This window comes from Cygnus olor, chromosome 1, assembly GCF_009769625.2.
Source record: "Cygnus olor isolate bCygOlo1 chromosome 1, bCygOlo1.pri.v2, whole genome shotgun sequence".
In the NCBI taxonomy this organism is placed as follows: domain Eukaryota; kingdom Metazoa; phylum Chordata; class Aves; order Anseriformes; family Anatidae; genus Cygnus; species Cygnus olor.
In genome coordinates, this window is record NC_049169.1 from 66,487,877 (window position 1) to 66,515,313 (window position 27,437).

The 27,437-nt window shown below is 37.6% G+C and overlaps 1 protein-coding gene across 14 annotated transcripts in view; it reads right to left on the minus strand.

Annotated features, from left to right (window-relative positions):
• MICAL3 (microtubule associated monooxygenase, calponin and LIM domain containing 3) overlaps positions 1-27,437 on the minus strand; it is a 168,198-nt gene that overhangs the window by 55,800 nt on the left and 84,961 nt on the right. For 11 of the 14 annotated variants that reach the window (XM_040562986.1, XM_040562935.1, XM_040562899.1 and 8 more), the window contains 3 exons: positions 18,302-18,488; positions 15,850-15,929; positions 14,626-14,713 (listed from right to left, as the gene is read on the minus strand). In XM_040562986.1, the coding sequence (XP_040418920.1) occupies positions 14,626-14,713; positions 15,850-15,929; positions 18,302-18,488 (355 nt within the window). Of the gene's footprint in view, positions 1-12,336; positions 12,560-14,625; positions 14,714-15,849; positions 15,930-18,301; positions 18,489-19,161; positions 19,270-21,933; positions 22,042-24,553; positions 24,659-26,564; positions 26,622-27,437 lie in introns of those variants that run through there. The other 3 variants (XM_040562860.1, XM_040562867.1, XM_040562976.1) reach the window with 2 other exon arrangements.

Consider the following 27,437-nt stretch of genomic DNA (forward strand, 5'->3'; position numbering starts at 1 on the left):
ACGGTCTGCTTAGCTGTTGCATGAAAGCTGCCAGAGTCCTTTAATTATTCTCAGCCTTGACACGGCCTGCCTCCTGTAAAGAAAGTCGTATGATCAGAGATAACATTCCTACACTGAACTGCTCCTTGCCTTCCCACATGTGTCCTTTTCTCCGTCCTGATTTCAGCAACTTTGGAGACTACAGGAAGGTCTGAGAATCTCCTCTTGCAAGAGTAGCCCATCTCTATTTTTCCCCAGATTTCTATAAAAACTCCAGATTATTCTCATGAACCAGATGAAACCTTGCCAGGATTACTCCCTGACATAACACTTGCTGAAGACATAGGACAAAACTGGGAATCTGAGAACAATTAATTTTTCCCTCAAGGGAAACTACCTGCCTTTGCCTAAATCATTTCTGTGTCATTGTACTAGAACTTGTTTTTCATTAATCATGCAGTACCTCTGCACTTCATTTTCTTAGTCAAATCTGATAAGACTGCAAGCTCTTCAAGGTAAATGTCATGTCTTGTGAAGTGTGGATTTAGTATTTTGCACAGATTCAGATGGGGCCTCAGGGAGGCACAGCAACTCAAATAAAAGAATCTACTGAGAAAACATATGCAAAAGAGGGAATGAATTAATACATTTCTCAGGAGAATCTTCATTCTGGATTTCTCAAATCTTGTGCTTTTATAATAGTCTGAAACGCTATACCTGTTTGTTTTCAATCCTATTTTCCAATCCCTTGGATTACTTCCTTCTCCACACAAATGTTTGAGAACACAGCTATCTATATCAGATAAAGCAACTGCCATGGATACATCATCATATCACATACGACAAAATACTGAGATGGCAGATGGAATTTTTCTGTGGGAGTTTAAAAGTAATGCAGTGAACACAGAGTCAGGTATGCCAAATGTCCTCAGATTCCATTGTCATTAATCTGTAAGAAATATCTTTGAGGGTAAGGTTTCTGAAGTTTTCTTGCAGTTCAACAAAAATTATTACTGAGTTACGTAGAAGAATACAAATGATCTATAATAGCATTTTTGGCATCTCATTTTTCATTTGTTTTAATGTCAGATTGAGTTTCATTTTTTTTCCCCAAAAGTTTCACCTTTGCCCACTTTAATTCCTTTAACTGTCTCTTTGTACTTCAGCTCCACTCCTCACCTAAGGGCCTCAAAATGTTTTACAAGTATTAGCATATTAAAACAAACGATTTTGGAAGTAGGTAAGTACTGCAGAGGCACTGCACAAGTCCAGACACAGAGATCAAATACCAGCAAGTCAGTCTCACAACAGATTAGTGGCAGTGCCAGAAACAGCATCCAGAATGCCCAACTCCAACCCTTTTCTCTCAACTTCACCTTAAGTGAAGACAGAAGACTTTGAAATAAGAAAGGGACTAACAAATGTCAGATATTAAGCATCACAATTAGATGGTTTACATGAGCAAGTGGAGCAAAGGCACCTCCTATGAGATGCTTGTTGTGCTCACAGCACAGTGTGCACTAAAACGGAGTGCTTAGTACTGACGCACACACGCTGTTGGATGCTGTACATGCTGAAACAGCAAGTCAATTAAGATATCCCATTTAATTAAGTGCAACTGATTTCTTTTGAGAGACATGGCCAGAAATCCTTTCCTTAATCCTCTCCAAAATTAGTATATAGGCACTTAAGAATTTTGGTACTGCACAATATGAAATATACAAAACATATAGCTGGTAAATCTAAAATGACCTACAGAAGTACGTTAAATAGAGTTTTTTAAGGCTAGGAAGAAGTTTGAAGTTTTTAAAAACAGATGCATCCACTCTTTAAAATTTATCTTCTCTTTTAAGAAAGGTCTCTAGAAAACCAGTGGAAAGAGCCATTTCAGGATGGGTGAATTCTTGTCATTGCTTGTTCACAAAGCCTCACATCACAAACTGCAGAACCGCGTATTTCCTGGTTGCATCCCCTGGATTTTGATAAGCAACATCCACAAAGCCAAAAGGATAATAAAATACCTGCTCAAACAGAAAAGAGAATGCATTTATTTGAACATAAATACATAATAGTCACCAAGTGTCAAAGTTATTTTGATATAACGTCTCAATGTTCTCTCTTACTATCCTACGGTATTCCCAAGTCCTCAGGGAGCCTGAATTACTCAGCTATATTGGGAAGTTGTCAAATCTTGAATCTTCTGATGTCTGCATTTCCAGCTTGATCCATACCATGTTCTGCTAAACATAAAAGCTCTGAATTCAAAGAGGACAGTACAGTAAGAAAGCAAAATCTATTCATAAGTAAGATATCCAAAGTGTCCATGCACAGGATTCAAAATGAGCTCAAACCTGAAGATGACCCTACTTATATTTGTCTGTAATGCACACGCATCAGTCTCAACAATAAATAATAACTAAATTTTCTAAAAGACATGCCTGAGACCTCTACTAACCCCTCAAATCTCAGTCCTCAAACTGTCACCAAACCATTTCATCCTAGCAAATCTGGGAACTAAACAGAGAAACAGGGAGATTAAGCTGTACAGACAAAGTTGTTTTATTTAAATATCCTCTGATGCAGAAGTACCCAATAGAGAGTTATTAAAGAACCAACAGACCAAGAAATTTTATAGTCTTACTTGATTCAACAGCACACAAAATAAAAATCAGTGAGATTCCTGTTGATATAATACTGGCTTCCTAAGCAAAGAAGAGCAGAGAAGAAGCACTCAAAGGCACCCCAAAACCACTACCATGTGTATGGGAATAACTGACAATAAAATACTCAAGGAATTCTGAAACTGTAGAAACCATAGATACCGTAGAAACAAACTTAAGAAGATAAAAGTCCTCCTCCACAACCTGCAGCTACAACTAAGTTCTTCATATCTCTGATACTGTCAGTAAAGGTGGAAGCCCATTCTCTTCATACTTACAAACGTGAACTGGGCTGACTATTGAATGGAATTAGTAACTTAGAAATCCATCTTACTGATGTTGCAATATTTCCCCCCTGCTCCCACACTATTCAGTTAAAACAAACTTGTAGAATTATCAAAAAAGACACTGACAAAATGTTGCTTCCTACAACACTGGTAGAGCAAGAGCAAAACAGCTGGCAAGTTGATCGATCTTTCTTCATTTTTAGTGGAAGCCAGCAAAAGTAAATATATTAATCAGTTTTATTTCAAGGTCATCTTTAATTCATATTTGACTTGAAAACAAGTCATAATTCATCTGCAGCTTAAACCATAAATTATGTTTGAGAAATACGTGGTGTTTTTTGTAACAAATGCATGAGGTTGTATTATTACATAATGAAAGTTTAAAGCTCAGGACATATTTTAACAATATAGAAAAGCTGTCTTCACTACAGCAGAGGTATAGAACAATCCAGGAATATATTTCTGGACTCCTGGAAAGAGTCCAGTGTTGTAGACAGTGGGTGGAGAAAAGAAACTGGGGAAAGGAGATATTAGGTCACTTAATCCAAGCCCCAGTGTACACTGCTAAGCTTCATTCTCCTTAATGCTGCTTTTCTAGCAGAGTATGTTAACATTTGCACAGATTCAATTTTTACTTCTGTTTAAACAGGTTAACAGTACTAGGGAGATGAAACGCCTACATCAATTTATATTTTTTAAGTTGGTTAATTATTGGTATGTCCATTATCCAGGAATATTGGTAAGTCAATAATGTATTACCTATCATTTTCCATTTTGTTGGTATCATCTAAGATGTCTGAGCTCTCTCCAAGCATTTTGATCAGCTCTATCGTTTGTTGCCTGGCCTTGTTTCCATTTCCTGAAAGAAACTTAGTGTGGGAAGGATGAAGAGCAGTAAAGGATAATCTAGCTAAAGATAACATTACTTTGCAGGGATAAATTTTGTCCTGGAAACGATTAAAGGTATATTACCTCAAAAAGCCACTTGGGATGAGGCACACCCAGGAACTGCCAGGGAGAAAAAGGAAAAGAGAGAAAGGCCACACTGTATTGCAAAATGACCTTGACTTTGGCTCAGGGTTTTTCGCCTTTTTAAAGTGAGGTATGTTCTTTGTTTTAAGTTCCTTTGAAATTAATATTTAAGAGTGACTGTCCAGTAATTATCTTATCCAAACAGTAACCTCTTTTATGTTGTTAGAAAGAAAGTTTCTCCTCTACTACATAAGACTTTAGGGAGCTTGTTCATAGTGGCATCCATTTCTCACCACTTGTACGTAGCAGCCTTCTGAAATCTCTCATTTCACCAGGAGGTATCAGACAAGGTGATTCCCATTGTGCAAATAACAAAAAGCTGAACCATGAACACTTCCATCTAAAAGTACCAGAGGAATCTATCAATACAAGGCATCCCCCTTTTTTTTTTAAAAATAGAAGTCTGCTCTTTCAATTCCATCTCGGATCCTGGAAAATGTTTTCACCATTAAAGAACGAGCAATCAGGAACTAGAAATTTAATCATACATAATAATAAAGTCTGGAATACCAAATATTTTCAATTTCCCATTCAAATTGCAATCAGATTCAAAACATAGCTTTGGAATTAATATCTTCCTTCAACTACTGAACTAACCAGTCTCTCTTCTGCTGCAATTTACAACAGAATTTCATAATTACTGGATCTCAGAATATATTTAGATACTAACCATGTCCTCACTTGAATTTCTACCATTTTTTTTTTCAAGATTACGAATTGCTGCTAATGGAACAGGTTGAAATCTTACACTGGCAATTACAGGAAAATGTATTGAGGAATACTTGTCCTAAGTAGAAGTTGCATACACTCCAATAAACATCAGCATCTGCTCCCTTTATTCTCTTGCGTACTTTCGTAGTATCTGCACTTATCCCACCTACTCTTCTGTAACTTGTAAAGCAATTGAATATTCCAAGCAATCCAGAGCTTCATACCTTAGTGGGAATTTTTCTGAAGCTAAGAAAACTCTATTACATAGGTATATAGCCAGGTATATTCAAAATCTATGACAGTTCCAAAACAAAGCTTCCAAAAGACCTAACTGATTAAAGATAACATACACATCAGTTCTGATGTTTTAAATCACCAAGTTACTGAAGCCTGAAAGTATCTGAAACATCTGTTGGGTACAAAAAAAAGTCCTATTTTTAAACACTACTACCCCCAGGCCATCAGATAAACTTCTGTAACAGCAGAAACGACAGTTATGAAATTTTCCAAAAAAAGAAAACACGGCCTTCTGGGATGACAGCAAACATGAGAAATGTCAGACTAAACATACATTTTTGAGAGAGGATGTAAGTAACTAAACAGAGCATAGAAGTGCCATCTTGTCCTTAAAGAGTATCTGCCCTGTTTTGTTTTGAAAGCCTAAGATAAGCTCTATGTTGCCATGATCAGCTCAACAACTACTACTCTACCTTTCTCCTTATCACACTTCACAGAAGCAGGAAAACGGGTTCACTGTTGACTCTGTGGTATGTTCCTCCTCTTCAAATATCTTCCAATTTTTATTTATTTTGTTTATTTTTAAGTTTGCTTTTGTCCCCTTGTTTCCCCTTTGTATTTGAAGATACATTACAAACTGCATATCTTAGTATCTCATGCTGCTGTCCACAAACAGGTGGTAAAACTGCTACTGTCTTAGTTATTATATACATAGACATTTGTTCACTCATTTTATTATTTTTGAAGTACCTCATGCCTTCTCATCACTGCTACAGAAGATTAGAGGAAAAAATCTACATGAAACAGTTATGTTACTTTCTACCATATGAGATGAAGAAGATTATTTTGTCTAAAATGTGAAACAACTTGTACACAGCAGGCTTTCTACACTACCCTAGTGTTGGGTGTTGCAAAAGAAATCGTCTATGCCAGTGTTTCTCTTGGCAAAACTGCTACCAAAATTAATCTGATGAAGTAAGCTGTTTTGGGATGCATGGTGGAAAACACCTTAATATTCCTTATAGCTCAAATCTTACAAGGAAGTTTCCAAACGCCTGTAAAGGCTAATTCAGTTGAGCTTCAATTGAAGCAATTCTATTTTCAAGGAAATATAGCATTCACATTCTCCACAGACTTTTGTGCATTTTTAATGGTTCACTACCTCAATGTTTTGAAGGGATTTACACGCTAAGTATGTTACCTTACTTTTAAAGCTTGTACTTAATATAGTACTATTTATATTGTGAAGTTCAGTCCTTCAATTTCATCTCTGGGGTAAATAAATAGTAGTTATCATCCACGTAAGATTTTCTGCAGATTATTTCTTTGGCAACTACAAGTGAGGATAGTAACTGCAAAAAAGTACACGACAGCTCGTTTTCCTTATCTGTAGGACAAAGATCATATTTAATCTATTTAACAAGTACAACAAGTCCTAAATAATGTTAAAGACTCTCAAAAGCAATGGATGCAAGTGAGGGACAAATCTGTGAGAGTCAAGACCCTAGAATAACATATTCTGGAAAATCAATGTGTTCTCTTTACAGAACTAAGGCAAAGAAGCATACACACCCAGCAAGAGCATAGCCCACCCCAAATCTTCTACTTTCCTTCCTCATTTTTAGGCCAGTTCATTTGTTCAACAAAGTTTAAAAATAATCGTATTTGACACAGTGTGTTATTTGGGGCTTTACTTACAGAATAAAGTTTCCCCTAGATTAAATAATTTTAAGATAAATATCCTAGGTTGGAATGGGAGTGAGGAGAAAGTGTGGTGGTGAAGAGAAGAACACTTGACAAAGATTCAGTTTTGCTTCACAAGCAAAACTAGGGTGTCTTTAACAAAAAGTGACTTTTGAGTGGCAGGGTCATGGAAGGAGTTCCCTGGCAGCACCCCTCTGCCAGAGCAGGATCCAGAGCTCAACCCTTCCCTGAGGCATTAGTAAGAGAACCCATGAAGTCATCAGACTAGAGAAGAACCACAGGGACAGAAACAGAAAGCATGAGAGATGTGCGTAGACTTCACAAAGAATACGGTGAGAGTGACTGGAAGCACCCCATTATACAAATATTTGTTTTCAGCTAAAAATTGGAGAAACCAATGTCTACTGTACTGGGAACAGCAAGGACTGTCTGACTTCACCACAGATGGGGATGAGCTCAGGATATGCACCTCCCTCCATCCTTTTTTTTTTTTTTGTGAAGCAAAAATTTGATTTCTGAAGAAAATATATGTACCTGTAAAGTTAACAGCTTTCCTGATACAGAACAGTGGAGGCTGTTCTAGTGGTACATGGAAATGACATTTCTAGTTCACACACCAGCATATGAAGTTTTATACTGGACACTGACAGCTCCTTCTCAGAAATGAAGGTCCATTTTAGCTTCAAAATTAAGACTATTGATCACAGTAAAGAAAAATAAAAGGCAATTTCAAAGGCATAAAGTGATTACTTTCCTCTAAAAAAGGAAACCTTAATGTGTTAACAGAGTTGGTTTCACGTTACAGCTCTGTGATCTACCATTTAAACCTAACTGCTCTGGCCAAATCAACCCACATCAACCCAATTAGATGCTCAAAAGTCATCTGCTATTACAAGCTTTCAGTTGCCAATAGTGCAGTAGGAAGCATAAGAAAGCATCTGAGATAAGAAACAGAATGATTCCCTAACGGAGGCTCACCCAGTGTAACTTACAGAACAGGAAAATGTAGCTCAAAACTATGAAACAACTCCACATGTTGGTCATAAGAATGTAACAGAATAGTCTATTAATGGTCTTGAGGAATGGAGGTCATCTCACGTGTCATTCTCCTGAGAGGAGAGAACCATCCAGCTAGAATATAAGACACGGGATTTGGGTAAAAGGCCTCGCATTTACTTATTTTATGCTTTTCCATCATTTCTAACATCCCATCATCTCAGCTGCTGCTGTACAAGTAAGAGGAAACAGATCTTGCCCAAAAGCTTACCTGTTGCACCAGATGCAAAGGCTATGCCTCCCTGCTCCTCAGTGTTGACTTACACTCCCTCACGTTCTTCCTCTCCCCTCACAGATGTGTTTCACTGCCCTGTTTACAGAGTGCTAGAAAGAACTTTGGCCTGTAGCAAGGCACACAAAACAGCCTCCCAAATCAAAAAAAAAAAAAAAAAATCAGTGAAGCCACAACACTAACAGTGTATCTACAGCAAAGAGGTAGAATATTTGGTATGGGGGTCCTTACCAGTTTTTCTACAGAAATATGTAATGCTGTCTGGGCAGTGTATGCCCTGCACACTGAGCAAACCACAACATAACAGCAAAATAAAATAAAATAGAAATAAAAAATAAAAACTTAAAAAAAAAAAAGGTACAGAAAAGTTACCAGATCCAGTGTCTGCCAGAGCAGAACTGCCCTCAGAAGTCTCTGTAGTACTTTGCAGTTACATGTGCATGGAGCTCCCCAAAACATCTTTGGAAGAGTATTCAAGCTTGCTAGATCTATTCATTTCATTCTCCCCCAAATACTTATCCCCCACAGCATTCCTCACCTGGAACTAGTGGAAGAAGAAGGGGGATGACAAAGAAAAACTCAGAAACCTGAAGATTGTTTGGAATTTATTCCCTTGAACATTTCACACAATTGAACAAATAATGTCTTGATTCCACAGCAACAGGAAAACCAAGTAGTACATAATTTAAAGAGACACACACCCAAAACAAAAACAGGTTAAAAACAACTGCATAAATAAAAATCTTCAAAGAAGCTATACAACGGAGACATGAAGCCTTTCTGAGCACTAATTGTCTCACAAATATTTTCTGTCACCAAGCTTATTTCATTTAAACTCCCTCAATTTCTCCGAGGGAAACAGTCTCCTCAAAACAATTATTTCTTAGATTCTACTTAAAAAAAATAAAACACAACAAAACCCAAACACAGATGTTTTAATTCTACAATTAAAAGAATCCAAGTCCTTTACACAATATTCTTTTTCTAAGATGCATAAACTTTTAATGAAGCTCTTAAAAGTGCCCAGAAAAATTCATATCACCCTTCAGAATATACACATAACAAACATTAAACAAATATTTCAGTGGAACAAGTCTACAGGTCTGAAAGCTAGAGAGAAAGGTGGAATTGGGAGACCTTTTGCTCCCTAGAAAAAGTGTTCTTAGCAGGATCCAGCCATGAGCATGAACTAACCACATCACTATTTTGTATATTCTTCCTCAGCCCCCAGATCTTTTTCTAGGATTTTTCAGTGAAGCTCTATTAGGTCAGCTGCATCTCAGCTCTTCAGAAAAAATAACCTTCCAGTCGTTTCTTTGCCTTTCCAAATGTTCTGGGATTCAAATTGCTAGTCCCTTAGCATTCTCCTTTCTTTTACACCAAAGCCACACAAATCCTGATAAGAACACTGACAAGGAACATGATGGACTGGGAACAGTCAAGCACATCTCCTAAGAGAGATTCCTGGCTTGCTATTGAGCAATGATTCACCGGGCACTGAACCTTGGTCCTAATCATGCAACCTACGCACTCTCCTCAGTTTCCAAAAACACAGGATCTGATTCTTAAGTTTACATTTTAAATCTTCCAGCAGCGAAATAAATCTTGCATTAGATGTCTTTAGAGCTGTACGAAACCCCATAAAAGGGTTCAGTATTATGTGCCCTGTCCTGCAGAACACAACACCACCATTACTCCAAACAAAAAATAAAACCTTCAAGGCACAGCAGAAGAGGAACTATCTTTCCTCCCAGTTTGGTGATACATCCCAAAACATGGATGTACCTTTTTTTAAAATTTTATTTTGGGGTGGGGAGGGAAGGGGTATGGATGTTCGTAAATGCAGAGTTTAGTGGTTTAAAATGAAGGCACCACAAACAGAAGAGTCTGTCACAGAATTAATTAGTTTACTGTATCATCTGTAATTTAGTGTTTATAACACAATAAATTAAAATGAACAAAACCCAAAGCTGAATAATAATGAAAAGAAGTGACCAAATGGAGGATTTCATGAAGATGTGTTTGTATGTACAAGCAAACAGTATTGCTTTGAGCTGAATCATTTTCACAAGGCATGTTCAATGTATGTTAATGGAACTGGAAAGGGACAATGATTATAAGCAAGCTGCCGATTTATATATAGAAATTTATACAAAACGTATTTGTACTTCATTAGGCACAGAAGTAGAAGTGTGTGCAAATATTATTGTATGCATTCATAAAGACTGTGAAAATCACAGTTTTAAGATCCTTTTGAAAACGTGGCTCAGTTAATTTACTTTATAGGGTACACCATTTAGAGGAAACATTCACCCTTTTCTAGCTCTCCAAGTCAGCAAAAGAACTTCCTCCTGTAAAGTCCACCTTTGCTCACTATACACAACTGATTACATGTTTAAGGGTCTGCCATAAAGTGTTTGCTCATAACATTGCTCCCTAAAAACTTTTAAGGCACACCACCCATAGAAGATTTTTTTTTTAACTTTTCATATTCTTTTCATATTGCACACCTGTATCATATATACTATATATTTTTGTGATTGTAAAGCAGGAGACTTAATGCCTCTACTTTGTACTTAAATTTTCAGTTTTGCATACTATGGCTTATAATTGGTTTCTTAAGTCTTTCACGGGTCAAGTACCTACTGCAAAGACCTCATGACTTGCATATTATTGCAGTATATTTTGAAGTATGAGCTTCCCTAGCACGTCTTTTCCTTATGAACTTCCTATTGCTGAAGTGGGCAGAAATGCATTGCTGTGAGAAGACAAGCTTTGAATGGGAAACATCTTACAACAAAACATCACCACCTGAAGTCACCCCCAGGAGCATTATCATAAATCTGATATGGGTAAAGACTGTTCCAAGTCCATCTGTCAAGAAAGAGCTGGAAGTTTGAAAATATGTTCTTACAGACCTTTAGAACAAATAGAAAAAACAGCATTTGCATTAAAAGCACATTAAAACCATATAGAGTACTGTAAATAATATTCAAAAAAAAATCCAAGACATGGTGGTTACAGATTATCAAAGGGAGAGACAGTTGAGAAGCAAAGTATTTTTTTTTCCCTTGGCAATAGCAGCAACTTTGGAACAAAGGCAAACGCAGAAGAGAGAAACAGGCAGACAGAATACAGAGAAGGGTTACAGAATCTACGACAAGCATGCCACAGTTCAGCAGGACCAAAAGCATAGTAACTGCTTTTCCCAACTTCCCTTCCAGGAGAGAATGGCATCACTCACTCAAAAGCTTGTTGTCCCTTCCCCAATCAGTATTGCAAGAGGCAGTTTGAACATAACCTCCCTGAAAACATCCCTTGTAACCACTACATAAGATGTCACGCAGGCTCTCTGGCAAACCACGCAAGACTTTCACAAAAATAGTGGTTCTGCTTGACTGCTAAAAAACCTCAGCTTGCTTATCACAGGTTGTAGTCTACAACTATAGTCATTACATGGGACAGACGAAACACATTTAATGCCAGGCAAGCCTGTGGCCACCCAGCGAGGGACTGACGTCTTTAGCAAAGTTAATACATGCCAATCAGGTTAGTAACACATCACAAAAAAGTGCTTGTTGTGACCAATCTTACCTCAGCTGACCAAATATGCTGAATGTTATTTTGTGTTTGAATGAATTTTAATTACTAATCTGGCTAAAAAAGAAGAGACCAGATTTGGTGGCAAAGTAAAGGAGACACTGAGTGCAGGGGGAAACCCCATGCATTCACTTGGGATTCTGTGGCAACTAAAAAGCAGGCCTTTTACAAGTCATTATAATGGTCACTGAACAAGCTAATTCAGGACTGAATTTAACTCAGAGGGTATAAAATTTAAGAACAGAAAGGTTTTTTGTCTTATATATTGTTGAATTGATGTTTCTGCTGTACACCTTCCTTTTGTATTCTAAGGTATCTTTAGATTTCCATCAGAAATGAAACCTACACATTCTACACTTTTGTTTTACTTAATCATTTTAGAGGCAACTTAAACTCCTCATCAACATCTGCCTCACTACTTAGACTGGCTCAGACCTCAAGGTATGAAATTACTACTGCCAAATTTCATTCAGTAGCACTTTCCTGAAAAAGGTCAAACAGTTTCAGATATACAACCTGTTAACTGGTGAATCTACCAGATGGCTGAAGTGGAGCACTGGAACAGCTCTGCCTCTATCTCTAATTCAGAGAGGTTTTTGCTTAAGGCATTAATCTACTCTTCAGTGAACACAGAATGCCTATAGTTTCTAACATAGTGAAGTTAATAAATTTCAGGAAAGCTTATGCACACATAGTTTGAAGTCAGGACTAGAGATACAGAGATGTAATCTTACAGATTCCCTTTGATTACTCAGAAATAGTACCATATTCTTCCACTGTATCATGAAGCTTTGTAATTCAAAAGGTGAGGTGTTTTTTCACTTGCTTCTGTTTTTTCCCCCAAGCCATATAGAATTGTAAACACATTTCCAGTTTCCTGGCCTATCCAGCAAGAACTGGAGCTAAAGATAAGTACCTACAGGACATGACTGTTAAACTGACTGATGGTGAACTGACCTGCCTTTAATGACACTGTAGCTTGCTTTTAAAATACATTACACTTAGCCTCCTCCTGCTTCTTAATACTTGTTAAGCCAGAAATTTTGAAATACATTTAGAACCTGCCTCACAAAGAAAACTAAATCTCAGCTACAAATGGCAATTTTCTAGCAGAAAGTGGGAGAACAACAGAGCCAGAACTCACTCTTCTACCATTAAAGGTATTTCTGTCATGCACACAAGAATGCAACATATTACACTGCTTTAAAGATGAGCTAGCTTCATCCAGCTTAGTATGCCCTATTGGACTTCGTGCACTACAAAAGACAAAGCTTTAAAAGCTCCAAAAGATTAAAAATGATGCTACAGTCAGGCACTGCTTTAGAATAGCAGCAAGCAAACAGGAGCCCTAGATTTCAAGTTTTGCTCTTTGATAAAATAGTGTCTGTTCTATTTTACTTCTCTGGAAATATTACCGTTCTTGTAATTGTGCCACCACAGCAAACCACGGCCTATTGTTTGTCCTACTTTGTGATCACTCAGATGCTATTTACTGAAGGCTCACTTATAAACGTAATTAAATTTGATTAGTTGGAAGGACTAAATCAGAAGAAGGAGACTTTGACAACAATTGTATTGAAAAACTAATTGATATACAGTTAAATGCTTTTTTTCTACTTTTCATCACCAGTAGCTTTATCCCATTAAGCTGCCTTATTCTCATATGAGATACTCTATGAATAACAGCTCCAAGAAATATCTTTTCCATATATCTTAAAGAATATGCTTCACATAAAAAAAAAAAACAAAAAAACTCTTCACCTTTAGAGAAAACAATTTTAATTGTCTAGCCAATAGTACAAAAAATGGTATAGTTATCCCATCTGTCCAAGGCATTTTGCAAATGTCATTTTTCACAATGCTTTTGCTTTCCTCCATTTCGCCCTATGGAAATTCCACACCAATGACAGAGGAAGGCGTGAAAATAACTACTTAAAGAATCAACTGCACGCAGTAAGAATGAATTTCAGTCTGACTGCATTCAGTTTCCATCTTAGAAAGGCTTGTAAGAATAATACTTAAAGTCAAACATAAGCATGATTTTTATCCACCTGTATGTTTTTAAGATCTTTTCTCAACTAGCACTGTGAAAACATTCTTTTCTCAAAGTTTTGCTAGAAGTATGTGCTCCCTCTAAAAGCAACTGATTTAGTTTTTCCATAGTATTCTAGAACCAATACTAGAAATCAAATCTCTTTGTTACATCACTAAATAAACATTTAGGGGCTGGGTGAACGAGCATTTGTAGCAGAGACACTTCTCCCATGTTAGAAGGAATTAGAATTTTAAGTTAAAAGGCAAAAATACTTCACAGTAAGACACACACATTCACTACCCCATTTCCAAAGCCGTGGCCAGGAGCAGCACAGATTCTGGCAGTAAGGGAAGAGCACCATGACCTGCCAGCACCACAAAACTCAAGAAGTTTAAGGAATCCGATCCCATTAGCTGTCACAGATACCCAGAGTTCCAAAGGAGACACAGTCCCAAGATAATGGGATCTTCCCCATTCAAGTACCAGATTAATGAAGAAAAGCTTGGGAGAATGAGAAACCACTCCCAGATTTCAAGCAAACACAGAAATCCAGTTTGCAAGTCATTCCAGTGTATCAAAAGAACTTTTAACTTGACTAACATCAAGATACATACATTACAGACAAAGCCTCTTTATCTGGGCCCACTCAGAGGAGACCCTTAACTGTGCATCTGTGTTTTCCTGGAACTATTTCAGATAATGACCTTGAAAGGACTGAAAATCTAGGCCCTCAAAGCCACAATGCAAAATAATAATATATTGAGACTTTCACATAACGCACAAAATTCACATGGCACCCCAAAATCACACAAGTTATACAGCTTTTTAATTTGGGTCACATTAAATCTTACTGGTCAGCAGACTGCCCACAGAATTCCCCTAAGATCTGCACAAGAACCTCTGACTGGACATAGAGAAAGGGAACCCCAAAAGCCATCAGCTGACACATGAAAAAGGAGTCCAAAGGGTTCTGGGCTACCTGGTGCCCAATCGAGGAAACTGTGCTTTGCAGGCGCTGGCTTGCCACCCTAACTCTGTCAAAGAAGATGAGAGAGTACTGCACCACCCTGCTAAAGAAGGAAGCGGAGCTACCTGGGGCCCTCTCTGCTGAGGCGGAGATGGAATTTGCCCGTCCACTTCCATCACTTGCCATAGCGTCCTGCAGAGGTCCTTTGGTGTCCTATAAGAATGGGAGAGGGGAGGATTAAATTCATATTCAAATTGGAAGTACATCAAAAATCCTCTTTTTTCGTATGAGGCTGTATGTACTGAAAACACTGAACTAGGAAGACATCCCTCTTCCAACTAAAATACCCTTTTATCATCACATAAGGCAAGGTCTGAACCAAATACATTCCCTCTCAATATGTTGCTTTATTTAAGCCCCCCAAAACAAGCTGTATATCCAAGAAAGCCAAAGCATTGAGATTCCTGAAGTCTGCTTATCTGGAATATAATACAAGTTTCACTTTTGGTCTTTCTTTTTGGCATACATTATGGCACAAATTTTGGGATAAATCCCAAAAGTTAGCATGTACTAAACAAACAACCGAGAAACAGGCAGAAAGACAACAACCATCACCACCATAGAGGTTAAATATAATCTAATGGGAGAAAGACAGGTTGTGTCATGCAAGCTTAACAGAACTTGAATGCAAAGAGACTACCATATAGTTTGCTCACTCTTGCTCACGTGGAGTACCACAAAAATACTGAAAAGTGAGTTGAAGAGACAAATTAAGTCTAACATGCCTTGGATTGTATAGACAAAAGCAGGGACATTTTTCTGCAATACAGGGGAGGTCTTGGTCCTATGTTTAAAGCACAAATGCTTCCATTACAATTGTGTAGTAGAAAGGATATCCTTTCTTTCCATACAGGTTCCCACTAACAGATAGCAAACATTTAGAAAAGACCAAAGGTCTTCTTTATAGCCTATGCAGATGGGTCAGAACTTCATGTTTTAGAGGAAATGCAAATAATATGTTTCATCTTAAGGAAAAATAAAACCATTAACAGAATTCCTCTAATCTCTAAATGAACTGAATAAGCATTTCTGTTTAACAAGAAAGCAGATCAAAATACTGTTCTGAATGGCACAGTATGTTATTTTATAATAATCATGAAAAGAGAAGTGATAATTACAGAAACTGTTTTTAAGTAAAATTTATAGAACTGCAAGACACCATGACATAAAGCAACTTGACGCATTCTGAATTTTTCTGCTTTCTGAATAATAAAAAATAACATTTACTTTTTCAATGTTAAGAATCAAAATCTATTAACTTGACATTTTAGATGAAAATAATGAGTTACCTTTCCTGACACTGCTGGCCTCTTCCTTTGAGCATAACCGGAGAGTCGGTAACAGTAGTGAGGCTTACAGTAGAATTTACCTGCAGATACAATACAAATGATGGTCAACAATGAAAACGAAGCAGCTTAACACAATATAAATGTATATCTCACTGCAACTTATTTCCTGTTGCCTTTCCCTTCGCTTCATCTAGTTTAATCAGTATGCATGGAGACAAACACTATCTGAAGTTTTAACTCTAGCCCTCCTCTCTCCCCCTGCTAGCTAGCCTCCTTTCTATTGGGTGCCTAACAGCCATTTAGCTTAATATCCTATCAAACACCAAAGCAAAGCTGTGAGGCTTGTGTGGTATCACATGCTAACAATGCGGCTGTGTGTGGGGAACAAAGAAATCATCACATGAAAAGCTGGCAGAAGCACTTTTGGAAAAAGCAAGAATGAATACAACCAGCAGAGGAAAGTGGGAGAGGATGGTGTTAACTCCCAAAGAGCCATCTCTGAAAATGCACAGTGGCTACTTGTGGAAAGAACAATCAAGCAACAATTCTTTTTCACAAACCTTTTGTGACACTACTGATTTAGTAACACCCCAGAAGCCTAGATAGGTTTTCACCATTATCTGAACGCTATCAGGAAGCCAAAGCAGCACTAGTGATACTCTAATGCAAATAATAACAATAGGAGCAAACTGCTAGCACAGCTATTTGCCAGTGTACCTTTGTTACTGTATCCTGCTCAATGTCTGCAGCTCACAGCATCCCCTTCTTCTGTGAATTCCTACTCCTACAACTTTACTAATGCATTTCAATTCAATACTTTGACTTTTGCTGGTTCCCCCAGTTTCTCTGGACTGGTATTAGCACAGTAATTTCTAATGATTTTTTTTATGACAGAAAAATGGAAAATGTTATCTTTTGAGAAGTCTATGTTTAAATAAACATTTGTTAATATTGACTCAGAAAACTGCTCATTCAATTTGTTTCAGGGGGAAATGTCTGAAAAGAGAAACAACAGAAAGGCTCTTATATAAAAATTCTCAGACTTTGAATGCTCTTCAGTGAAAAGAACTAGATGAATAGCAACTATGTGCACATACCTTGTTATTTTTCTCTCAGAGAAAACCCAGATTGAAATATGAGCTGGATTTTCACAATGATTAGACTGGATAGGATACCACATATTTCTGTTTGGACATATTCTTCATACACATATGCATATGGAACTTAAGCATCTTATTATTTCAGAATCAATGCTATAAGTGTGCTAAGACTCCAAGCTTTCTGTTTGCTTCACTGAAGCTATCTGGCCATAACTATGTATGTAAGCTTGTTGGCAGAGGGAATCACTAAATCTGGTGGCAAGAACTGTTTCAGCCCATAGAGCTGACAGAACTCCGTCTGTTATTGCTAAACATTTAATCAGATACTCCATTACTTCTGAATGCACTAAATAACAGCAGTGCTCAAAAATGCTTTGTCCCAACTTTGATTACTGATGAAGCTGTTACTTTTACGTGTTGACTTTGAAATTATCATTGGCCCCTTTAAATTCATAAACCAAGTCTGCTGACCTTCTGACCAAGGAATAATGCATTCTATTTCTTACTGGGAGACTGGTTTGATTCCTCAATCCTTCGTGACAGAGCAAGTCCATTACTGAGGGTTGTTATAAAATTCATCATCAATAGATACATTATTTTGGTTCTTTTTTGCTCCTTATGCCTAGCTGATGTTTCCATGGGCATTATCCTACCCAATATCTTCAAAAAAAATCTTCCAAGCTACCGACAGAAGGTTTCTATCAATTTCATAACTTTTCAGTCTGCACAGAATACTCTGGAGTTCCATTCCATGGCATACAGCTTACTGAAATTTTTACTTCATCTTAGCTTCAACGAATGTGGAAAAGGATTAGTTCTAGAACTTTTTTTCACTTATTTTGGTTTATACACAATCATTTCTGGTATAGAATCCTTTCCATCTAATATCTGACTAGTTTTACATCATTTTGTACATGTTTTCCTATTGAGATAGGAGTAAAGATAAATGACAGCCGTGAAAGAATATTGTTGATATACATAAAGGTTTATCTAAGACACTTTTTACTTCATTCTTTCTTCAGAAAATGTGAAATTTCTGTTAATTCCTGTTCAAGCAACAAATGCAACACATTGCTACCCTTTGACAAAAGTTACTTTTCAAAAGTGATGTGTGATTTCAAATCATTATTTTCAACATGCACAATTTCTGGATGACAAAATGAGTTACATCTCCTGACATATTGTTCTGGTTTCTGGTTAGGTATATCTGATTATATTCTTAGGTATATCTATCCATGTAGTTTCAACAGTTTAAGAGTGTGTGTCTTTGGAACTGAAGTTACTCCCTTCCCTAACTCACCAAACTTCCAAGACGGTTAAAAGTATTCTGACAAAAAAGCAATTTCTCTTACCATCTTCAATATCATAGGCGTAAGATGACAATCGCAGAGTGGTGGCACAGTATTCACACTTGAAGCAACTGCGGTGGAAGAACTTGCCTTCAGCACTCAGCCTCTCCATCACGTAGACTCGCTTGTGGCAGAAGTAACAGACATCACTGCCTCCCAGGTTTTGGGGGAACTCCTTTTTGAGTGAGCCCTAGACAGAAATAGGCATGACTAAATTTGTGCATGTCCAGTCTCTCAAGATTGTGTCGTCATATCTTCTCCTCATCTTTGCAGATACAGGAGCATCTGGATGCTGCTGTTCTTTGACACATGGGTGCTGCAGTTCTTTGACACAAATCAGTTTTAGCCAGGACACCAAAAACTAACCTTGAAGTCCAGTGAAGAAAGTCCTAGGACACCACACCTACATTTGTGAAGAGTAAATTAAGCTCTGGATTGGGGAGTGAACACAAGTACTATTAAATATGACCTTGAAGTAAATAACTGAAGGAGGCATATGACGGAAAGGCAAAAACATTAGAAATCCCTCAAACAGCAGTTCTTAGACCTTCATTATCAAAGTTGGTATCTCCTCCAGAAAACAATAATGCTGAAGTAGCCCCAGTGGACCAAACACATCTTCATGAATGTGACCGGCAGTTTGTTAACTGTTCATACACAATCCTTAGACACTGAGATTAAATTCAAACATTTTGCAAAGAAAACCAGAACAAGAGTGAGGGGGGATGGAAAAAGGGAAGTGAAGCCTTTCACAAAGCTACTATAGATTCCATCAGCTGTGCTAACAAACAGACACTCACAATACTTCGGATCTACAGAACATCTAATCACAAACACACGTCACCTTCTGTACATCGTCTTACCAGTTCCTTCTTGTCTAGAAGGGTTTTGGGTTGCTCTTTCCTTTGAAGCTGATTGGCTATCTGCTCAGCTAATGAGCTCACGCCGCCTGTGTACATCTTTATGTACTTCTACCAGATGGATGGAATGAAACAAAAGGGAAGTGAGAAAAGAAAAAAAAATTTTTAAATGACTGAAAAGATAATAGGTTAGGTGGTGAAAAGGTGCAGAGAGGTGAAATCATGCCAAAACTGTGGACAATATGAAGTGACAGGTAGTAACAGCAAAGCTAGTGTCATCAATAATCACTAGAACAGTCCAATATCAACTGCAACCATGAAAAAGAAGGTTTGCATTTTGCGTTCTGTATGTGCTGTAGAAATACTAAGATGATAAAGAGATCAGAGCTTACTTTTGCTTGTGGGGTATTTCATACCTGGAAACCTGAACATATACACTTCTCAAAGATAAAAGCAAATATAGGTAAAGATTTTACGTTCCAGGTAAAATTGGCATCACAATCAAAAATCTTTTAGAAGACATGTCACAGAGTCTAATGTAACATGCTGACTGCAACATATTTATATGCTTAGCACAATATACTTATAAGCTTAGCCTTAGGAATCCTTAGGAAAGGACTCGTTTACAGAGCATTCATAGAGCAGGAAAAAATCCTTAAATCATGAACTCACAGTGATTCAAGAATACAATTTTTTCCAATGCTAAAAATACATAGAAGTTTATAGGGAAAAAGAGGCAAGAACCTCATCCAACACATTAAAGCCATACCTGCATACACCTGGAACACGCATTTGTTGAACTGTGAACATGGCTTTATGACTAGGCTTTTCTCCATCATGGATATTGACTGTCTCCAGAATTGGATACTTAAAAACCCTCCAGTATTCCGAGAAATCTAGGCAGGTTGGCTATTACCTTACACAGTACAAAATGAGTGTTTGCAAGCCAAGTTCAGTCACTGCAGGAGCGGAGGAAATGTTCTTCACAGGAAATAATCAGCCATCAGCAGTAATTACATAGTTAGGAAAATTATGTGGTTACATCCGTGTTAGCTTAATCACACTGCAAACACCATGTATTTGACTCAGAGCAGCAAGGAGCACGTCAAGCAATTTTCCTTTTCCAGACTAAGAAGTATTATGAACGTTTCTAGCTGGAGTCTCCTCAGCAAATGAAAGAGCAGAGACACACACTGGCTTCTGATATAACAGTAACCTGAAGGAAAAGGCTGAAGTCTTATCTCAAAACCCCCTTTACCCATAGTAGAACTTGTTTGAAGCACACTAGTTATTTCCCACAATTAGTAAGAGCAAAAATTTCATGAGCGTGGTTATTAGCCTTTTAGAAACGTATATAACCTTCACATGTTCAGACAAGAGAAAAGCAGGATGCATCACAAAAAACAAAAACAAAAAACAAAACACACAGAATGGGTACTTGTGGGGGAAATGGTTTTAAAAATGGTGTGCTCAGCCATCAAAGATTATCATCGCTATTGCTTTACTCCTAATTCATTACGTTGTGTCACTGTTGTAAAGAAGGTTTATTTCTCACCATGAAGAACTTACACTCACTGCTCTTACAGGCTTGTATACTAATTCAAGCCCAAAATGTAGATCACTTGCAGTACTTATATATACAAGAAAAACCATGATTTGTCTTTCAAAAATTTCAGGGTTCCATATTCTTCCTCAGTTTATGTGCACACACATGTGCAGTTGTATTTCAATGTCATATATTGTATTTTGTCAAATATTACATTTAAAATGGAATACACTGGAAAATTTTTCTTCCTTTCATTTAGCATTGATCTGAAACTGGCAACCATGATCGTCTGGCCAAGAGGTTTCCATTTTCCTCTAAAAGGAAACCTTTGAGGATATTTAAGTTTTCTTAAAAGACAATTCAAGCTCTTCCATGGGAAGCGGGTGCTTTTAACAGAAACTTTCTTTTAGCTGAAACTGGGTTTCTACTGAACAAGTTTTGATTTGAAACCTTCATCCAACCTTAATTGCAGGTGTTTCAGGATCTTTAAATTTCGACCAACACATATAAAGTTTTGTGCCTGAACAGTGACTATGCTAATATTAACTCACAATACCATGGATTATTTAGTGTGAGAAATTTAGTTGCTGAATTTTTGATTTTGGGCTCTGTGTTTCTGATATTTTTTTTTACTATACATGACGTCTGGCCTAATACTGGATTTTTAGTGAAGCATTTTATCTTTCCTCCCTTGGGCAAATGCCTTCAAGATGTAGAAAGTTCTGAAACATTTTGAACCCACTTCAGCTTAGGTCAAATCAAGTTCCTGTTGTTTGTTTTACACATGACAACTGCAGCTAGTTCAAATTCCCAGTGATTTTTCAGAAAGCCAAAGTACTTTCTACTTCATACTATCCATTAGGCATATACACACCAACATATTCTGTAGTTTGGCCCAAACTCTCAAGAAAAGCAGCAAGCAAAACAAGAAAGCTTTACTCCAAAGCTAGACCATTAGTGCTCAAAAATCTGATTTGAGAGTGGGATGTAGCAGAAGCCTTGTCATTTGCACCAAATGTTAAATATACTTAGTTTCAAACTGGTTTAGGGTTGACAATAACCAAGCTATGTAACAGGCTGCCTCTGGTTTCTCATTTGTGCATGAATATGCACAGATATTGCATTCTGCAGGTGAAGCAGTGCAAGCCTAGCCATCTCTTGTGGTAGGTCCCTGGGTGGGGCAAGCAGACACAGCTGAGTGCACCTTGCAATGCTCAGGCTAATGCTACCTGTCGAAGAGAGTCAGATGAAGGTGAAGAAGGGCGATTAGAAGAACGGAGGCTAAGGGAGAGCTCCCACTGGTCAACAAAGAATCGACGAGACGGTTCAGTCTCAGGCTAAAAAATAAAATAAAAATCAAAGCAATCATACATGACTATGAAGGAAAAACAGGAGAAAATGAGAACAAAAACAGGCCCTTCTTCCCATGAGCAAAAAAAGTAATTATGAGAGAAGATGCACTGGACATTTTTTCCAAGTTGTCCTACAAGGGTCTTTTTCTCCCTAGTGAGCCAGAGTAAGTTATTCTTAATTTGCTCTTTATTTGGTTTTAAGTTATTTAGGGCCATTTGGAAGCAGTTACCTACTTCCACAGATGTCCAGCCTCCTATAACCCAACCAACTAAACCACTGGCACAGATCCCAGATCAATTTCCTCTGCTCCTCCTGAACCTCCCATTATTCTGTATTACTGGCTCAAGACACTACGATTGTATTTCAGGCCATGTGAGACCTCTTCTATATTTTAACTATATAAACCAAAAGCCTGCTCTCCTTAGGGGTGGAAGAGAAAGAAATTAACTTGTATGCGTTGCCAGTAATCAGCATCAAGTTTCCAACATAACATTTAATGTCAGCAGATTTGAAACATCATGCTAAAAAGAATGAAACAATAAAATGCAATCTGCTGTTAAATGCTGTTTCAATGATTTGCTCATCAAATGGCAAACAGCAAATCCCAAACTGAGAATGCGCATCCTTCTGAAACCAGTTTTTCACAGAAGAGCCCAAAAATTGGCCTCTCTCATTATCTCTATAGTTCATTAATGCCCATCTCCCAAGAACCTACTTAATGTAAATAGGAAAAAAAATTGGGAGCTAAACATATCAGACAGTGCTGGTAGCAATTTATAGGAATGTACAGTTTCTATCTGGAAGAAAAAAATTATGTAAATTTCAAATATTTGACCCACTTTCAATTTTAAAAAAGAAAATTATGCTTTAGGTTATAAAAAGGAAAACTAAATGTCGTATAGCTGCTTGACCCACAAAAACAGCTATTTCTGGCAATTTAGAATAGGTTAGCTTCAAGATTAAATCTATTGGGCAAAATGTAAAATAGCTGGGATTTCAGAAATGTAACTGTTTGTTTTATACACCAATTTTCTGTACTTAAGATCATCAACATTTAACCAAATTGATTTTCTGAAAATTTCTTACTTTGCTTTCTCTCTCTTACTATTCTACTTTTTCTTGATTTCTTTCCTTAAATCCCACATCATAATCTATCATTGTCTGCAGTGTTCCAACATGTTTTCTTTTTCCTCTCTGCCTTACCCGCTTTATCCTATCCTCTACTTTGTGTTCTACATCTCCCCTTTATTTTCTCTCATCCGTAATTCTGCACTATACAGCAATAAGATTTTTTTTTTCTTTGCAGTGTAATCCTATTAATCTTTTCCATCCTCAAAAAGAGCCTAGAAGTACTAGAGAGCAACACAAAAGGTAGGAAGTAAATGTTTTGGTCCCTGTGTTAATTCTGTATCATTACTTCAACTGAGTAATGAAATACATGTGAGCATGCTGTCCTTGGATCGTGACTGAGATCTTCGGTTGTATCACCCATTAACAAATAGATGATAATATGTTTAAAGGAGTCTTCTTACCCGGTCTTTCATTGTTTCTTCTATGTCCCCAACAGCCTATTTCAAATCCAGCCAAAGGTTTATTCTGCCTTCCTGGAGAACAGCTTCACTGATTTTAATCATCAGCAAAGACTGCATCCCCAAAGAACACCAATTTAAAGTGACCTAATTGTTATAAATTCCCTTTTGACATCCCTTGGAAAAGTTATGCCCACCAACAAAAGTTCTGGGACTGTTTATACTCCTGCTCAAGAAGACAGCTTGGTTTTGGATAGTTAACTCAAAACCATAAATTCTGAAACAATAATCACTTATGTAGATGGTGTTTTCCAAAGGCACTCTCCAGTTTGCCAAAGGCTGTTGAAGGTAACAGAAAACAGCTAGGAACGAGAAACAAAAGAAGGCACAGTTCAAACTGGCATGCTCCCCTATGCCAGAGAAGACAAACAGGAGAGAATATTAAACACAAAACCAAACCAAACCAAAAGTGTACAGTAGAATCAAAGAAAATCTGCACAAGCTGCCAACTCTGTTGCTGGAAATAAGTATACAGGAAATATGGACACAGAAGTAGTACTTCAGAGCCAGCAGTTATGCTTGGAAAACGCAGATGTTCTTGCTTCCAGAAGCAAGTAAATCTGGTGAGCAACTGACTGGTAAATGACCACTGTGAGAAGACTTGATCCATGGTCCAGCTGCTTTTCAGCATGCACTCTGAAGCTTGCCGGCTGTTTTTTACCTTATTGTTTATACTATTTTGTGAAACAGAAACATTCTCATTCATCAAGGAAAGAGTTAAAAACCAGCAAGCATGATAAAAATACTACACAAAATGAGCATGATCTTCTCTTTTTAGCCACGTGACTGTGTACAGGCAATGGTCCCTGTATTCTGGTGAATTTTTCCACCCCTCTGAGCACAGATATCAGTGGTACCCAGAATCACCCCCTGATGCAGGACGCCAGACAGGCAGGGCTGTAGTCACCTGATGCCTTGCGGCAGGCCTGGACTCCAGGAGGGCAGCCAGCTGACATGCCCTTTGTTCAACATTCTCAGGCACTTGGTCATCAGAAAAAAAACGAGGAGATCTCTGTGAGATAAGGAAGGAGGGAAGAAGTAAACAAACCAGGAAAAAAAAAATCCCCCAAAGGAAAAGACAACAAAATGCCAGACGCAAGGTAGGAAATTCACATGCAGAGCAGTAAGAAGCTCCCTACCGAAGACTGTTTTCATTTCCACTGTGTACTGCATTAATGTTCTAATGAAGAGCTAAATTTTGACACTCCAGGCTAAGAAAAAATCAGCTGAATTAGACATTATTCACAACTTTCCCACCTAGGACAGCTGCAGCCAAAATCAAACAAGCGCTTAGCCTCTCTCTGGCATTGCCATCCAAACAAAAAAAAAAACAACCAAACAAAACCCAAACCCAAAATAAAACAAACAAAAAACCACTCTTCATCAAGATGTGACTTTATCATGCACAAAGGAACTTATTCACCAATTTATTTCACCCTAGTGCTTGTTTGTTGAGGATTTCCTTTACACATCTACACCTGCACATATTTGTGTTTCTCAGATTTTCTGCACAGAAACACACATTTTAGGGCAATATATTTCAGTGTTCATAAAGAATTAAATAAGCTCTTTAAAGATGCTTGTATATAAAAAGAGAATGCTGTGGTTATAAAAGAGAGGATGTTTAATGAGACTGGCTGTTCGAAGCAAAATCAAACTAGCACAGAAGTTGCCGATTTTACTTCTGCATCTTCTGTCCTAGTAACTTGTTCTTACTGCACCATTGTGTCAACACACCCCAGGCACTATATCTGACACCTCTGCTATTCTGGTCTTTCATATCAATCTTGCTGAACTGTTGTGTGTTGCACATAGTGACATGGAACAAAGACCTGACTTTTGGCCTGCTGTACAGGACAGAGTATCACTTGCAACATCATACAGCTTTCAGCTAATTTGTTTGTAGTGTTCAAAAGCAAAACGGACCAGGAACTACAACTGTGTGTGTGAAGAAACCTCAGGCTTAATCTGTCAAGAAAGCTCAAGTGCTGCTACATGCTGTTAACTGTTCTCCAAAGCAGAACAGAAAACTGGGTTCACACCCAATCAATGAGAAGCACTTTTCCCATTCAAACGCATTAATAATACTCTATTTTCAGCTGCTTTCGGTTCCACCTACTCCTTCCTACTAGATCATTTTCACTAAAACTAGGGCCTATTGTAAAGCTGTGGGCTTCTGTGTCACTGCAGACACATGCTTATTCATTTTCTACTGCCTGTCAGAAAACATTCAGCCCACAAGTGTCTTTTGTGTAGAATACATATTTGAAGTTACAACAGTTTTATAGTTGGCTACCATTTATGACTTAATTCATTAAAAGCCTTTACTGGAATGTCAATTAATTTGTCAATATGAATTCAAATCAACCAATTCTTTTGAGTGCCTATCTTTCCTTTTCCCATGCTTCTGGATAATACTGAATCATTAAGACAGGCTGTTGAATATTTCATTGTTAAGAAGGCTTCAACCCTCTATACTAAATAATGCCTAATCATTTTTCCTTTTACTTTGGCCTGTAGGAGGCAGGATGGAATGCCAGTTGTTTAACCATCCAGAAAGCAAGCAGTGAACACAGTGCAACCATGTACGCATGAATTAGCACAAAACATAACTCTTCTTGTTCTGCTACAGCCACAGCATACTTCAAAAAGAGGTGTAAGAGAAAAAGAAGAATAGGAAGAGCTTAAGTGCCAAATCTATGGCAAAATACAAGCATATAGCAAACTGTTGATGAAGGCTTGTTATGCGTTCGTGTGGGCATCACGCAGAAATAGTTGACTGCTCCTAACTGACTCTCAGCAGTTTCAGCGTGTTAACAGCAGCATTAGGATAAGTGCTTCACTACTCAGTACATTTGCTCCGTGTATTGCACACAGCTGTGTCATCAGAATCCATGCCATTTGTTCATGCTCTTTACCCTTCCTTGTCTGGGACTCTGCTCCCCAAGATAGTCAGCACCAGGTTCCCTGTTTCTCTGCAGGCAACAAATTATGAGCTTAATAACAATCACAGACCAACTTCCTAGTCAAAACAGACTGAATTTGATTCTTCTTAAAAAGTAGGCAGAAAAGAAGTCATAATGATAGAAAAACAGTTTACTGAGAAGAATATTTTAAAAATGGCAATAATGACTTGGTTCCTATAGGGAAGATATTAAAAAAAAAAAAGTTCATATAGATTCATATTAAATCTGTTAACCGCAGTGTAATAAAATTAGTACAATAAAGATGGTAAGACACTCAACATCTACTGTGATGTTAGATCAAAGGAAAGAAATAGAAAGTTTAAAGGAATTGGTAGAATGAATGCATTAGAAGTGCAGAGTCTTTAAAAGACATCAGTGTAACAAGCACATAGATCCATTTGACTCGCTATGAGGTGTGGGCCAAGACTATTTCAGAAAAAGAATAAGGAAGAGAAAATGTCTCCAAAGGCAGGTTCCTCAACTGGTTCTAACAGATTACTTCTGTAACACAGGAGGTAAAAATTCCTCTGAGTTAAAAGGAGGAAGCTGACAATGCCTTTTTTTTTTTTTTTTTTTAATTTGAGCAAAAACATTTCCTATAGGACATGAGGTAGAAAATGGTCTACGTACGTTTGGACCCAGCAGCAGTCAGCTCTCATGACTGAACTAGGCAAGTATGAGAGAGTCACGGGACAAACAAACAAAATACTTGGAGAAGACAGGGAGGGAAAATACAGAGCTAAAGGGTCCTCAGAAACTGAAAGCCCATTTTTTAAATATGGAAAGTGACTGCCACACCATAGATTAAAAAATAAATCTCAATAT